Source organism: Salvia hispanica, chromosome 1, assembly GCF_029641045.1.
Source record: "Salvia hispanica isolate PSC_SH4W2 chromosome 1, Shi_PSC_v1, whole genome shotgun sequence".
Taxonomy (NCBI): domain Eukaryota; kingdom Viridiplantae; phylum Streptophyta; class Magnoliopsida; order Lamiales; family Lamiaceae; genus Salvia; species Salvia hispanica.
The window spans coordinates 12,204,256-12,220,088 of NC_142692.1; the positions used below are offsets into that span (position 1 = coordinate 12,204,256).

The 15,833-nt window shown below is 35.8% G+C and overlaps 3 protein-coding genes and 1 non-coding gene across 4 annotated transcripts; 3 read left to right on the plus strand and 1 right to left on the minus strand.

The window, feature by feature from the left end:
* The first annotated feature begins 2,786 nt into the window (after nt 1–2,786).
* LOC125219433 (7-deoxyloganetin glucosyltransferase-like) lies at nt 2,787–4,722 on the plus strand. The gene is made up of 2 exons (XM_048121407.2): nt 2,787–3,335; nt 3,676–4,722. Exons 1-2 carry the CDS (start codon nt 2,819–2,821, stop codon nt 4,599–4,601), a joined length of 1,443 nt encoding a protein of 480 aa, XP_047977364.2. The 5' UTR covers nt 2,787–2,818; the 3' UTR covers nt 4,602–4,722.
* Nucleotides 4,723–5,263: 541 nt separating this feature from the next.
* TRNAY-GUA (transfer RNA tyrosine (anticodon GUA)) lies at nt 5,264–5,348 on the plus strand. The gene is given in 2 exon segments: nt 5,264–5,300; nt 5,313–5,348. It is a non-coding gene; the product is annotated as a tRNA-Tyr (tRNA).
* Nucleotides 5,349–5,724: 376 nt separating this feature from the next.
* Nucleotides 5,725–10,344, minus strand: LOC125220710 (outer envelope protein 64, mitochondrial-like). Its single transcript, XM_048122859.2, has 13 exons — nt 10,024–10,344; nt 9,674–9,826; nt 9,398–9,522; nt 9,017–9,142; nt 8,641–8,823; nt 8,317–8,461; nt 7,891–8,059; nt 7,479–7,613; nt 7,139–7,339; nt 6,584–6,711; nt 6,447–6,498; nt 6,286–6,355; nt 5,725–6,017 (listed from the first exon to the last, which is right to left on the minus strand). The coding sequence occupies exons 1-13, from the start codon at nt 10,245–10,247 to the stop codon at nt 5,935–5,937; spliced, it is 1,794 nt and encodes a 597-aa protein (XP_047978816.2). The 5' UTR covers nt 10,248–10,344; the 3' UTR covers nt 5,725–5,934.
* A 921-nt stretch (nt 10,345–11,265) lies between these two features.
* Nucleotides 11,266–14,305, plus strand: LOC125220711 (ubiquinol oxidase, mitochondrial-like). Its single transcript, XM_048122862.2, has 4 exons — nt 11,266–11,636; nt 12,646–12,774; nt 13,481–13,969; nt 14,056–14,305. Exons 1-4 carry the CDS (start codon nt 11,328–11,330, stop codon nt 14,113–14,115), a joined length of 987 nt encoding a protein of 328 aa, XP_047978819.1. The 5' UTR covers nt 11,266–11,327; the 3' UTR covers nt 14,116–14,305.
* The last annotated feature ends 1,528 nt before the right edge of the window (nt 14,306–15,833 follow it).

Genomic DNA, 15,833 nt, shown 5'->3' on the forward strand with positions numbered 1-15,833 from the left:
GGAATGAGGGAGTAGGTATAATTCTTTGTATTTTTAGAATTGTAATTGATTACTATTTTGACATATTTTCAAATATATTTTATTATTATTATTATTATTATTATTATTATTATTATTATTATTATTATTATTATTATTATTATTATTATTATTATTATTATTATTATTATTATTATTATTATTATTATTATTATACAAACAAAACGGCCGTAAAAGTGAGATCTTGACTTTACATATGACAGTCCATTGAAATTGAATTTAATTATAACTTATTATTAGTATTAATAACTTAATATTAGTATTTAAGGGTCTTATTCTAATGCTTATAGCACCCTAATCCAAAATCAAGACTAAATATTCACCCTTGGATTTTAAAATGAGTGGATGAGATTAAAGTTCACAAATCTCAATAAATAGTAGACAAAATATCAACAAAAGGGTAATATCGTCATTATGTTATCATATGATAATTTTCGTGGTGTTTTTTTATATCAACATTGTGTATTACAAATATCAACAATATGATATAAGAATATCAACATTAGTACAAGAAAATATCAACACATATTTATTGTGATTTTTACATGGTTTTATTGAGATTTTTTGATGTATTTGTTGATAAAAATCTGGGTATCAACATTTACGAAAACTAAAATAAAAAATATCAAATTTCATCATCCGAACGTCGTCGGAACATATGCAATTGAGATCTCGTTGGAATCCTTATTAAATTATCTTTAATTTGATATATTTTTTGTGAAAAAATAATTTAAATTGAGAGAGTTACGTAAATTTAAAGATTTGAGATGATTTTGAGGAGAGAGAAAGTAGTTAGTTATAATTACTACATATAGGATTTGACATTAATATCCTTTTAATTTAATTAATAATTATTTAAATTTAAAATATATTACACTTGACATCATATTAACCACAAGATCTTCTAATCTAATGGTTGAAAATTGGTCTCAATTTGGGATTTGTAATTAGTTAGCAATTGATTACATATCTAGTATTTAATTATAATAATAGTTTTATATCTAATGCATAGTTTTAATAATTAGATTAAAATTTTCTTAATATATTGTTAGTTTATAACAAAATAATAAACAAAATAATTATTATATATTGGTATAATAATTGAATATAATTCATAAATTCATAAGTTGGAAATTTTATGAAGACTTTCTTAATTATTTATTACATATTATAACTATTTGATGGAACATCTTCTATGGTCCATGAACTTTGTCAAACTATTATTTTAAGTCTGTGAACTTTGAAAATATCATTTGAGGATCGTCAACTATGAGTTAATATCAACCGAAGTACTTTTTTTACTATTTCCATGTTTTTTCGAACGAAAATACGCTCAATACCTTGAAGGGTACATATTTTATAATAAACATATCACATACTCATATTTTTTATAAATATCTTTACTATATATTTAAGATGAATTTTCTAAATATAATTTGACCTTCAATATTATCACTTAATTTTGTGACATACAAGAAAAGTTCCTTCTTCAACTTTTTATAATTAAAGAATTTTAAAATACTTTGAGAAATAGATACTCGTAAAAATTAATGTCATAGTCAATAGACGATACTTGAATATTGATAGGGTTAAAAATTGGTTATAGTTAGGAGTATTATTTAAGACCTAATTATTTTCTAAATACATTCATAGTTAAATAATGTGTATGGAATCCAGTCTTTATATTGCAATTTGTAATTATTTTGAAACATTGATTGAATAAAGTTTATGTAGATATATATGTAATGTTAAATGCGTAAATATATACTAATATAATATCAAGAAATTTAATTTTAAAACTTTATTTTTTACTATAAAAACATAATACTCCATACTATATGTAGTATCTTCGATTTATTTCTTTGCAACCAATTAAATTCTATAGTTGAGTATTATGATTAAAGATTTCTAGAAAAAATATCAAAATAATATTGCAAGATTTTGATTCACATTTGTGTAGAGGCGGATAAAAAACTAGACAGTACTATAGTTCGTTTAGTCGTCAAATTAAGAATAGTGTTATTAATAGTAGTAATATAATCGGATACTTAGACGTCGACTTTGGTGTTAATGAGGAGTATATCTATAATTTTTATCACACATCATCTAATTATTTTTCTCGCATTTTTTTTACCGTCCATGTCATAGCTAACACCAAAAAGACTCGAACATAAAACCATGGCTCTTCCATTCCCTATAACTTATTGGCTCCTTTGTCGCCACTGCAAAAGTTCCTATTTAAAGAATTTAGTTGGATTAATGCAGTACATATGAAGAGGACGTGCATGGTTTCAGGTCATTCAACGGAGCTCATCTAAAACTTTGTGACGATTGAATCTGTAGTTCACAAGTACTATTATTATGCTATAAAATTCGTTAGAGAGGCAAAAATGAAGAATCGAGAAATATGGCACTAAATTAAAGCGGCGGCTTCCATGAAATTAAAATTGTTGGATGCCGGAAAGAAGACAGTAACATTTTTGAAGTATGAGAGAGAAAGGGAAAGACAAGTGGTAGGCGGCGTGATGGAGTTCGAGTCTTCAACGTTTCCCCCCCAATCATATATAATAATATAAAGATGTAGCTGTGTAAACTAGAAAGGTTTAAAGTAGTAGGAGTACATAGAATATTATTAAGCAGTCCATCTTCAACTGGTATTACTGAATAAAAAAGTATTCAATGCAATCAATCATACTCGTATTTCACTAATATAAATCGTATCATTTCGTATCTCCTCAACCTCAACATCAATTGTAATATTGTATCAAGTAATTAAGCCATGGGTTCCATTTGGAAAATCGAATCGAAACCCCACGTGGTGTGCATACCCTACCCGGCGCAGGGCCACGTCAACCCCATGCTCAAGTTAGCCAAGCTCCTCCACCACAGCGGCTTCTTCGTCACCTTCGTCAACACCGAGTACAACCACCGCCGCCTCATCAACTCCCGCGGCCCCTCCGCAGTCGCCGGCCTGCCCGACTTCCGCTTCGAGACCATCCTCGACGGGCTGCCGCCCTCCGATGCCGACGCCACTCAGGACATTCCCTCGCTCTGCGTCTCCACCACCACCACCTGCTTGGAGCCCTTCTGCGACCTCATCGCCAAGCTCAACGCATCCGGCGCGGGGGTTCCTCCGGTCAGCTGCATCGTCTCCGACGGCGTCATGAGCTTCACGCTGAAGGCGGCGGAGCGGTTGGGGCTGCCTGAGGTGCTGTTCTGGACCACCAGCGCCTGCGGTCTCCTGGCGTATGTGCACTATAAGGATCTCGTGGAGAAGGGATATACACCTCTTCAAGGTATATTAATTCCTCTATTTCTTATTTCAATTTCAAGTCTTATTTATTTTTTCCATTTTTAGTATGAAGACCATAATCCAATAAATCATCACACTAATTGGAACTCACATTCTACTAATTATTTCCATCGATTTTCCTTCATAAAGTTAAGCAATTTCTTCAAATTTGAGCTGAGTCAATATGAGACTATAAGATGAAGTATTAGTACTAATTTACAATGCAACGAACGCATGGACAGTCATATAACAAAAAAAATAGTACTACTGTATTGTTTATCGTGTTTTGTTTATTTATCTTTCTTTTTCTTTTTTTTTTATCAAACTCCTCTACATACATGCAGATATGAGCCAAGTGACAGACGGGTATCTGGAGACAAGAATCGACTGGATTCCAGGAATGAAAAACATGAGACTACGCGACATGCCAAGTTTCATCAGAACCACAGATAGCGAAGACACCATGCTCCAATTCCTGATCCAAGAAGCCGCCGCAATCCCAAGAGCCAAAGCCTTGATCCTCAACACCTTCGACTCCCTGGAGCACGACGTTCTCTGCGCACTCTCAGCCCGGTTCCCGAGTGTCTACACCGTAGGCCCTCTGCAGCTGATGATGAACCACATCCACGACGACACCCTGAAGCCCTTCACTTCCAGCCTCTGGAAAGAGGAGGCCGAATGCATCGAGTGGCTCCACACCATGGCGCCCCAGTCAGTAGTCTACGTCAACTTCGGCAGCATCACCGTCATGACCGCTGATCAAATGACCGAGTTCGCCTGGGGGCTGGCCAACAGCAAGAAGCCATTCCTGTGGATCATTAGGCCGGATATCGTGGCCGGGGAGTCAGCCATGCTTCCTGCTGAGTTCGTGGCGGAGACCAAGGATAGAAGCATGCTGCTGAGCTGGTGCCCGCAGGAGCAGGTGCTGAGCCACCCGGCCATTGGGGGGTTTTTGACGCATGCGGGGTGGAACTCCACTCTGGAGAGCGTGGTGGGCGGGGTGCCGGTTATATGCTGGCCTTTCTTCGCGGAGCAGCAGACGAATTGTCGGTACAGCTGCGTGGAGTGGGGGACGGGGATGGAGATTGACAACAATGTGAAGAGAGATGAGGTGGAGTTGCTGGTGAGAGAGATGATGGATGGGGATAAGGGAAAGGAGATGAAGAGGAATGCTTTGGAGTGGAAGAGGAAAGCAGAGGAGGCTGCTGCGCCTCATGGCTCTTCCTTTTTGAATTTGCACAAATTTATCAAGGAAGAGCTCTTGCATTAATGATTAACGTATCTTGGATTTTGGTTATGATTTCGTTTTCTAGTTTCTTTGAAGAAATAATATTGTAAGCACATTGTTTGTTGATTGATTAATGAAAAATGAGCTATGTCTTGTGTTTCTATTCTAGAGCCAAAGGTTAGATTTAACTTTCAAAACATTGCAATTAGTTCCAAAATTTCTTTTTATTCAGTGATCACAAGTATGAAGTGGATGATCACTCCAAATCGAGGAACGATAAAAAAAAATAAAAGTAATTTTACCTCAGGGAATATCCTAGTGTACCGACTATGTAAAATCATTAATATTCGAAGTAAAGAGAATATTTACAAGCCAATTTTGCATTGCATTAGTCGGTTCCAATGTAAATGATTGACGTGTAACAAATACCCAGAAGGAATCATGTGCATTCAAATCCAACACTAAACAAAAATTGAGGTACAACTACATGATGTATCCCTTGTTTCCATGGTCATGTGGATACATACTGCCAGAGTCAATTCATACGTAAATAACTTATTATGCAGTTTTGGCATACCGGAATTATAATATTAGTAATTGACATTTTAGTTTGTTTGGCGTATGGATCCGCTGGCGGCTGGCTGCTCCCCTTGAGTTGTTTTATATTTGTTTATATATCTATTCTATTGAATTGTAAATACCATCCGACCTTAGCTCAGTTGGTAGAGCGGAGGACTGTAGTTGTTGCCTGAAATCCTTAGGTCGCTGGTTCGAATCCGGCAGGTCGGATTTTTTTCTCATTTTTTTTTTTCTGGCGGAAGATTCATCTTGCAGGTCAACAACACAATTTTTTTGTTTAATTGTGTGTAAATTTATTTTTATGAGCCTTTTTTTTTTATAAAAAAGAGCAGCCGTATTTGAGCCAGCCTACAAGAAAGGGATCATTGTCCTTAAGACGTACTTGGATGCACAAATGCCTCCTCAACCTCTCAACAACTTTCAACTCTCAACTTTCTATTGATATAACGAATATTGTAGGAAAACATAGGTTGTTTTTTTTGTCATTTCTGCTGACATTATATACACATTTGTCTCTCAAACTATTTTCCTCTTTTATTTATGCATACATCAAACAGAAAAAACACTGTAAATCGACACTTAAACAGAAAGTTAATCAATCCACTTAAAACTATGTAAATAATTGCAGGAATGACCAAAATTTATAAACTAATCAAGCCCCATTCATTATATGCTCGATCAGAATTTTCTAAACTTAAACCGATACATAATCTTCATCAGAATTTATACGCTTTGACCTCCGTGAAAGAATCAACACTAATATTCCCACGAGTAATCGGATAAAACTTCTATAGCCTCAGCGGATCAATTTTAGCAGTCTCTCCTCAGCTTCGCCAGCAGCCTTATTCTGAGGCTCCAAAACAAGTGCGTGCTTGAAATCTGTTGGTTTAACCATCAACAAACAAAGAAAAAGAAACAGCTAAAAATAAAATTATACTCTAATCCTTTAGTCAGTTTAATATATGGAGATCTAGGTATTTGGATTATAAAACTAATGATATAAAATTAAGAATATGATCCTTTACAAGGTAGCTACAAGAGGCAATGAAATGAACATCAACAACTATGACCGGGAAGTGAATGCCGTGAACATGTAAAACATACTAGTATACAGCAAATGTGAAGGTTGATGAGTTGGTTGCCAAACCTTGAAGAGCCTCCCTGTGTAAGCCCAGTGATTCTCTAGCGGCTCCACGTCTTAGATAGGCCTTTACATTCTGCATTTTACATGGAAAAACGTAAAATGACACATACATTGACCCATCTGCCAACATTCAAAGTCCTAAGCATAACAAATCTAGCTCTCACCTTCTTATCCAGAGAAATTGCTTTGCTGCAATCCTCTTCAGCTTTTTGGAAACTGCATAAATATCTGTATTAGAAGATAAATTCAACAGTAAAACATCATGCAGACTACAACAAACCAAGTACATGAAGAATCACACCATCCCAACTCCAAAAAGGCAGCTGCCCGGTTGCAATAATATGTTGCATTTGATTTGTTCAGTTCTATCGCCTGTGTGTAGTAACTTGCAGCCTTGTTCCACTGCTTACCTTTATAAAAAGCATTCCCCTGCAACATGGAAATAATCCCCAAATGACATATAAATAAAGAAGAGTATAGATAAAAAAGAGAAATAGGGAAGTTACGAGTATTTAAGTATGATAAGCATGCATCATACTCCCGGTCCCATAGAAATAAGCCATATTTCCTTTTTCGTCCATTCCATTGAAATAGTCCATATCCATTTATGGAAACCTTTTTCTCCTTTTTCCTTTATCATTTATGGACCCCACAATCCACTACACAATTTCAACTACTTTTTCTCCTTCTCTCTTACTTTACCAATTATACATTAAAACCCGTGCCGATCTCAAATGGCCTATTTCTATGGGACGGAGGGAGTATACGACAAAAATTATTAGAGACAAGACTGATGCAGAAGAAGAAAAATGGAATTTGGGTGCATCAAACACAAAAGTAAGTTAAGAGAATGAACCTTTTCTTTTACAAGCTCAGCAGCATCCATGTTACCATTAATATATGGTAACGGTAAGGAGCTAGAAATAGTACCTACTACATCCTGAAGAGTTGGATACATGTCCAAAACAGTATCAAGCAGGAATTTATCACTTCCATGAGATGAAATAAATGATATAGAAACCGGACTATCATCATGTGTCCCAAATGGAATGGTAACCTGAACATCAGAAAACAAGATAGACCAAATTGTCAGGTGGGAGAGAGAATGACAGATAGATAAACCAGACAAACGTCATCTGGGAAGGTTAGATAGATAGGAACATCAAGAAGCATCTGAAACTTGGAAAATTAGTTACCTGACAACCTCCTGACATACTTGCAATGCTCAACAAATAAAACATTCTGTCGTAAAACTCTACTCGCAGACCCTTTTTTGAGTTTAGCCTGGGTGGAGGATCAGCTACTGTTGGAGTTATTAATATCCCATCATCCTTAAAAGTTGAGCATACAAATAAAAACCAGTTAGATAAAACACAACTTCAAACAACAAAATTGGCATAATTGTTTGCACTTTACAACTTCAAGCATCTATTATTAACAAAACTCTAACATGGATCATGCAAATGAACGCACAGTATTCACTATATTACGTATTAATCTAGAAAGCATCAATACATCAATGGCAAATATGTCCAAAATAATCATAGATATCTCCATCACTTCTTAGATGGAAAAGCAATCAGCTGGCTTGCAAATAGTAGTTTTTACCTTTAAGAGGCTCTTTAGAGCTGCTCGCATTTCCATTCTGACTTTATATAGACTCTTGACATTCTCCTGGACCGTATTTATTGCTCCCCAAACACGTTGCGAGACATCAGTGCCTAATTTTGGTTTGACTGATCTAATCCAATCTTCATGATTTGTTTTGAACTCATGTCTGAAATACAATAAGCCTGATTTAAAAACTAAACTACAAAATCTAAAAGTAATGCGGCAACTGAATTTAAGGCCAATCCGGTGTCCTAACAAAATGAACTTTTCCTTCTCAGCCTTCTTTAGAAGATGAAAAGAATTTTGCTAAATAAGCTGCAGATAGAAGTGACATAATTATAAGCTATGAGCATTTTCTGGCAGGTGGATCGAGATATCATAGTCAGACTGGTTTTGAAAAAAAAATCATGCATTTAGCAATACCTCTGTAGTAAAAGCATTACAGAAGACAGTGCTCTCAAAGTGGATATTCCATTTTGCAGCCCTGCCGAATCCTCGGAGAAAATTTTTAGGCTTGGAACATGTGAAGCGATGTACTGCCCGAAATTAATATGCTTAGGTGTCTGGTCTGCAAAAGTTAACATAAAAGAAAGTATAGCTACTTAAACTAGAGTATTAATTACGTAAAAGTCTATAATTTCAAAGGGAAATACTAACAATGATATTTAAAACTTCACCAAAATATTCTGTCTAAAATTTGATATGGAAGAAGTTCGCGAGTAGATAATTGCAAAATATGGAACTCACAGCTAGATAACGCCTCTACTGTTTTGCTAATAACATAAACTGCCTTCTGCACAGGGACCTTAGAAAGCTGGAACAGATCATCAGCTATTAATATGCTTCTTGTCCTCTTAGGCTCCAGTGGACTTAATTGAAGTAGAGCATGTCCCAAGCGATGCAAAACCAGTGGATCAGATGCCAAGCATCCTGAAGCAGCGATGCTATTATTATAAATTTTCATGAACAGAGTTGTTAACATTATCATGTTGTTATAGAAGATAACATAGTAATTCTTAAATCCATCCCCACAAAGTAATCATGAATGAGGACTACAATGATTCAAACAGAAACTGCAACCAATGATGAAATGGCAGTTTTCTAAACATAGCAGGCTTCATACCGATAGTGTCTAAGCTTTGAGAATTTGGTGACACCCCAATTGTAGATACAGTACCATGAGAGGGCCTGAATCCAATAATGCCACAAAATGATGCTGGAATCCTTATGCAACCAGTTGTATCAGTACCTACAACAAATTACATATTTTTAGAATATAAACCATAGTAGTACTAATTTAAGTGGACATAAGTCTCTGCAGTTACCCAGAAAATGGAGACAATGTGATGTCCAAAATACCAATAAGACAATAAGTAGCTCATCAACAACATGGTTCTTATACACACACAGAGAGAGACACACATGTAGATATATTCTAAGAGCCAAAAAAACAAAAGACTTGGTGATATAAGTGATGTAAATCGAAGGAAATAAAAGAACGTACCCAGAGAAAAATCTACTATGCGGGCTGCAACAGCCGCTGCAGAACCACTTGCAGAGCCACCAGGAAAATGACAAGGATATTGAGGATTTACTGGGGTTCCATAACTTTTATTTTCCCCTAATATCCTTTAATCATTATCCAACAGCAATAATTAATTATTGGCTTTTACAATAATCCAAGCATACCGTATGAATCAAGCACATTCCTTGGCATCAATTCATTTGAAATTGAATCAGATATCAAAAGAAGAATAAGAGTCAGGTAAAAAGCTAATACCCAAAACCAAGTTCGCCCATGACTGTCTTGCCCACACAAGTCGCCCCATTTCTTAGCATTGTTGTTACAACCAATGCTGTTTTTTCCGCGGCTGCTTGCATCCTCTTCCAATCAGCACTCCCATGACCAGTCACGTAGCCTTTAACATCGATACTACACAACAAAAACAAGTCAAGGATTCCACATGAAAGAAGAGTTAAGAGTTTTTAGCAACATAATTTGCACTAAAAGCACCCAATTGCTTTTTGATGAGCTAGATTTTGCATGAGCATCAATCAGGCATTTATTAATTGGAATATGAGAACAGAGCAGATTATGTAGGAAGAATTGATGATAGTAATATACAGTACTTGTCATTGATCGCGAATGTAAGAGCAGAGAGCGAGAGGGGAGCAGCGGGCGGCGGAGGATGAGGAAATGGAAGGAGCTGAAACCTATCGACAAACGCTCCAAAATCTTCTTTGACGGAGCTCCTGGCTTTGAGGCGACGCCGATGGACTTCCGCGAGGATTAATACTCCGGCAACGCCGACGCCGATCACCACCCATAGCTTTGGGTTGGCTGCGTTCGACATGGAAAACTAGAGTCAGCGAATTGAGGAGACGGTTTTTGACTCTATGCAGAGAATTGTTGAGCAAGAAAGAGGGTTTAAGATAGGGGTTTAACGATACACAAATTTCGACATGGTTGTCGGTAATCTCTCTTTCCGTGCCACGTGGAGAGAATAAAAGTTGCTAGTGCAGCAGTGTATAAGAACAATAATTTTTGAAAGAAAAAGTTTCTTATTTTCTTTGTTAATTACTCCTTGTGTTATAAATTAGATTGAAGTAAATAAACAGTCCTTATTTTAGGTTTCGGACAAATTTAGTTCCTGGATTTTAAAAGTACTATGGGAATGGGACATTTCTGAAATTAGAGTTTAATTATATTGATTGTAAAAAAAATGACATCTTCTCTCATGCACATCATATTGACAATGAACTAGTACAACGTATTAATATGATACTTCGTTTTCATCTAATAGACTTGAGATTAGAACCATCACAAGTTAAATAGTAGTACTATATAATTATCGACTATCTTAAAAAAAAATTCAAATGCTCATATGTAATTATCGATTTATCTTTAAAAAAAATTATGGACTATCTTTAGGAGTGCAAACGCATGCCACATTAGTGGTGACCCAAAAATGAAACCAAGATTATAGTAGAATGCTTTGCTTTTTATGTTCTTTGTAGAAAATTTTAATAGGATATAAAGACAAATTTTAATTCGAAATATAGTGTGTATAATGCTATAGGATAAAATAGAAGAATTGAGTGGTAGATAATTCGAATCCGGACTACACACACGTCTACCAACATTTACTTTTTCCATCAGACTTGGAGGAGAAGAAATACTAGTACTAATGTCTATAGCCTTCTTAAACAAACCTGAGTAGGTTCCCGAATTATCGGGTCATACATAGTCAATGTCTCATCTTTCTGAATAATCTCATCATATCCACATACACCAACCACTCAGTTGCAGCCACGTAATTATATCTGTCTCCACCGAATCGCCTTATAAAAGTATAGAAACCGCAACGGCAGAGATTAATCTAGAAAATAAATATTTTGAGTGACATACATTTCGTGTGTGCCAACTGTGAAAAATGAACCACTTGCTCGCCAGATCACTCATGCGGCGCGCGCTAGCCGGCGGTAACTGCCGCTGCTACGTGGCGACTGCGTCGGGGAGGCCTTTGCTTTCGCAGGTTGAAGGTTTGAGCGCGGTGTTGGTAGGCTGGAGGCGGATGATGAGTTCGGCTGCGGAGCCTACATCGTCGCCGCCTTCATCTTCTGTGGAGAACACCGAGTTGCCGGCGGAGAAAGGTAGCGTGGTGGTTTCGAGCTATTGGGGAATTTCGAGACCTAAGATTACGAGGGAGGATGGCACAGAGTGGCCATGGAACTGTTTCATGGTAATTAATTATTACTCGTATTTCGTGTTTTTTGTTGCGATTATTTGTCAGATGACTTAGGGTGACTGTAATTGATCATTGATACACCTCTTTGCGTGTCTTACCGTCTGGATTTTAATGAAATGCTGCTAGTGTTCAGTGTTTTTTCTCAAAATTGTTCCCCGATCCTTGTTTTGAGCTATAAGCTACAGCTTTATCAATGAGCCAGAAGCTACAGAGGTTATGATTATCCATAAAGTATAGTTTAATCATTGTAATTGATTTACCACTTTACATGTTTTGCGAGAATTGCAATCGTGTTCTTTTTTTGTTATCTAGAAATCTGCTTAGTTTTTTCGTTTCGGGGAACAGATGTTACCTATGATTCATATTCCTAGTAGAATCAGGGTAGATGACTTTTATGCAGTCTCAAATCAGAATTCGGAACTTGTTTTATGATGATGGATAAAATATAACTGTATCTCACACTAATGTGCGGTTTGCTGAGACATGGATTCATGGTGCAAGCTGCAACTGCAGTGCTGATACATAATGAGAATAATGGTACTTGATTAGTATATCCATGGATGTGGTGGCATCACAAGTTCCTTCCGATGTGTGATTTTTTGGTGCTAGGAGCAATTCTCAGGTCCTGGAGATTTCGCACCGCTTCACCAAGCAAGTGTTACCTCCTACTATTACCATTCTAGATATGATATACTATTGAAGAATAAAGAAACAATCATTTTATGCTAATTTGCTATAGGAAAAACTGTAGACAGTCTATTGTTTCATTTGAATACTTCATGGGATAAAGAAGACAGGTCTGACAATCAGTATTTTGGCATTCTTGTTACTTGGACAATGCTTTATGTTAGTTTATTATGCAGCGTTTGTGTTATGCTAGATTCTGCATAAGCAATCACAATATCTTAGTAGTCTAATAATTTTGTCATCTTCTAGTATTTAGATCTTATTTCAGCTTGTAATATATGATGTTGAGGTTTCTGAAATCGTTCCAATTTGGCAGCCATGGGAAACTTATGCAGCAGACTTATCAATTGATCTCCACAAGCACCACGTTCCAAGGACATTCATTGACAAAGTAGCATATCGGACTGTGAAGCTTCTGAGAATCCCTACGGATATGTTTTTCAAGGTTTGCTGTCCTTTATTTTATCTGATCCTTCATGGTGTTGACGTTCTCCTGGAAATGCTCTGTTTTCTGAAATGTGTGGGCATTAGAATCTTCAGTTTGTTATGATTTGTGAGTGAAAGGCAGCAAGAAAGTTTAATCAGTTCACAAAGTAATTATACATGCCCCATTGCTGCAATTTCATCTCGTATTTGCACCAATTTCATGAATTATAATGCTCACTGGGAACTACAGGAAATCGTCTACTGTATTTATTAATTTGACTTGAGTAGAGTTCTTATTGGTGTTTCAGTAGATTGCTTAAATATGCCACGACTCAAATTAGCCCATGAAGTAAAAAACTCTTGGATATGCTTTATGCCTTATATTGTAGGAAGCTTGTGCGCTTACTCCAAGTATATGCGTAATATTATGATTCTGTAACTTCTGTCAACCTTCTAAACTTGGCAAACATGGAGTAGAATTTAGAGAAAAATTCTAGTCAGACTGGTTACCCTCAGTTTAGGACCCTGCTTATTTAATGGATACTACTGGTGTTACTTGATTATATACATCTTTGGTTTGGGTTTCTAGAATTTAATTGGCATTACGAATGTAGCTCTTTTTTCCACCTAAGTTAATGCAGGAGTATAACTTAATTTTGAGGATATGAGTAGCCATCAGGTATATATTTATTAATCTTAGCTGATACATGGCATGGCATTTGCAGAGGCGGTATGGGTGTCGTGCAATGATGCTGGAAACAGTGGCTGCTGTACCTGGTATGGTGGGAGGAATGCTGTTGCATCTTAGGTCTCTGCGTAAGTTCCAGCAAAGTGGGGGGTGGATCAAAGCATTGCTTGAGGAAGCCGAGAATGAGAGGATGCACCTGATGACGATGGTGGAACTTGTGAAGCCCAAGTGGTACGAGCGGCTGCTGGTCCTCACTGTTCAGGGCGTCTTCTTCAATGGATTCTTCATAATCTACTTAATGTCACCTAAAATGGCCCACAGGATTGTGGGTTATCTAGAGGAAGAGGCCATACATTCGTACACCGAGTACTTGAAGGATATCGAGAGTGGTGCAATAGAGAATGTTGCAGCACCTGCCATTGCAATTGATTACTGGAGACTTCCCAAAAATGCAACGCTCAAGGATGTTATCACTGTCATCCGCGCTGATGAAGCTCACCACCGTGACGTCAACCATTTTGCTTCCGTGAGTTTCAAAACTATATATCTTTAACATTATCTACTATGAAACCATGAGAGTACCGCGGTAACAAACTCCATTTTATTACGCAGGATATTCATCATCAGGGGAAGGAGTTGAGGGAGGCACCAGCTCCTTTGGGATATCACTAAATGTTAATTCTCTCATACTGAGATAAATAGAGTTCAAAAAAGTAGCTTACTGTCATTAGTTATATAGCGAGTTTTTACTTATGTTTGGCATCTGGCTTCATAAGAAGAAATCGAAATTATTGGACGAGAATTAGTTGCTCATCACATACATGTAAGTAATATAATTTCTATATCCAATACTGTTGATTAATACCGTACATTCTTAGAGAAAGGCATTCCATACTATTTCATAGAAATTTAGGTCAATGGTGAATGAACCGTTTGCTTGGAGCAAGGCCTCATGCTACAAGGATGCTTATTTATACGGACTCCAATGTAACTAAATAAATGCTATCCCGTATAATGATATAAATTCTAAGACATATAAATCCCGTATAAATGGTTGGAGTAAAATCATATTTGATGTGACACTTACACTAAAATGAGTTGGATTTTGTGTAAATAGTTGGAGATGCTCTAAGCCGGTAAGCCTCATATAATATGAACTCTACTCGCATCAAATTATATTCAAGAGATTGCTTTTACGTTATAATTTTATATATTTTATCTATCAATGAAAAATGATTAGATTTTTTTTCTATTTTAGTCCTTCCACCAAAAATAATTTAATTTCTATACAAATTTTCTCTCACTTTTTTATTTCTATTTACATTTGTCTGTCATTACACTTTCAGTTTACTTATATATTTAGAAAATGTGTTCCGCATTCCACTATTTCATTTTACTCTCATTTTAATATTCTATAATAAAATTAACAATTGTTTAATTCATTATTAATAATACATATACTAACACAATATAACCAACATTCAATCACATACTACTCCAATGACAAGCTCCTTGATTCAAACAAATGCATTTTTATGAAATTATTTTCTGATAAAATACATGTACGGAGTAGCACATATTATTCATCTGATGAGTGGATAAATGATCATTTAAATCATTAAATATTAAGTAGATAATAAATTTAAAGACAAAAAGTACTCCCTTCGCTTCAATAACAACGTTAGGCTTAACAACACAACTACTCAACAAATCCATGAGTGAAAACATCAAAACAGAGTGCAAGAAACATTCAAACAGTAAAAAATAAATTTATTAGCAACCTAATCTCTGAGTTAATATTTAATAAATTTAAACGCTCGAGACTCGTAGTCTTAAATACCCAATTTAATACTTTTAAACAAGTTCAAAATATATCAGTTAATCCACCAAATTAGAAGACTGCCAACTGGTAATTTTTAAAAGTCAAACGCATTCTATAAAAGGACACTAACGCAACCCTTTGTATATATCTTCAAGTGATAAATTGTAGTAGTAACTGATAAAATATGGATCCATCACTGCACAGAGTTGTATTATTGTAATACGATCATAAAATTATGACTAAAGTGAAAATTGGTATCAATAAGGGTTGTATATTATTATCAAATTTGATGAAGATGTCCTAACTTTAATACTCCATTAATAACGAAACATTATGTACATATGTAAAATAGTAAAGCTTGCAGAAAAAGTATAGATAGGTAAACATAAATAGATATGTACAATATGGGTATAGAGTGATAGAGCTATAGGTATAGATTAATATTTATGGTAAAAAAAACTTGGAGAGTAATTATGATGCTATTGCTATTATTTACTGCAAACCATACAAGTAGGTAAAGAGTTAACGTCTTGCCTCTTTCAATTCCTAATTCTACTAATATACTCAC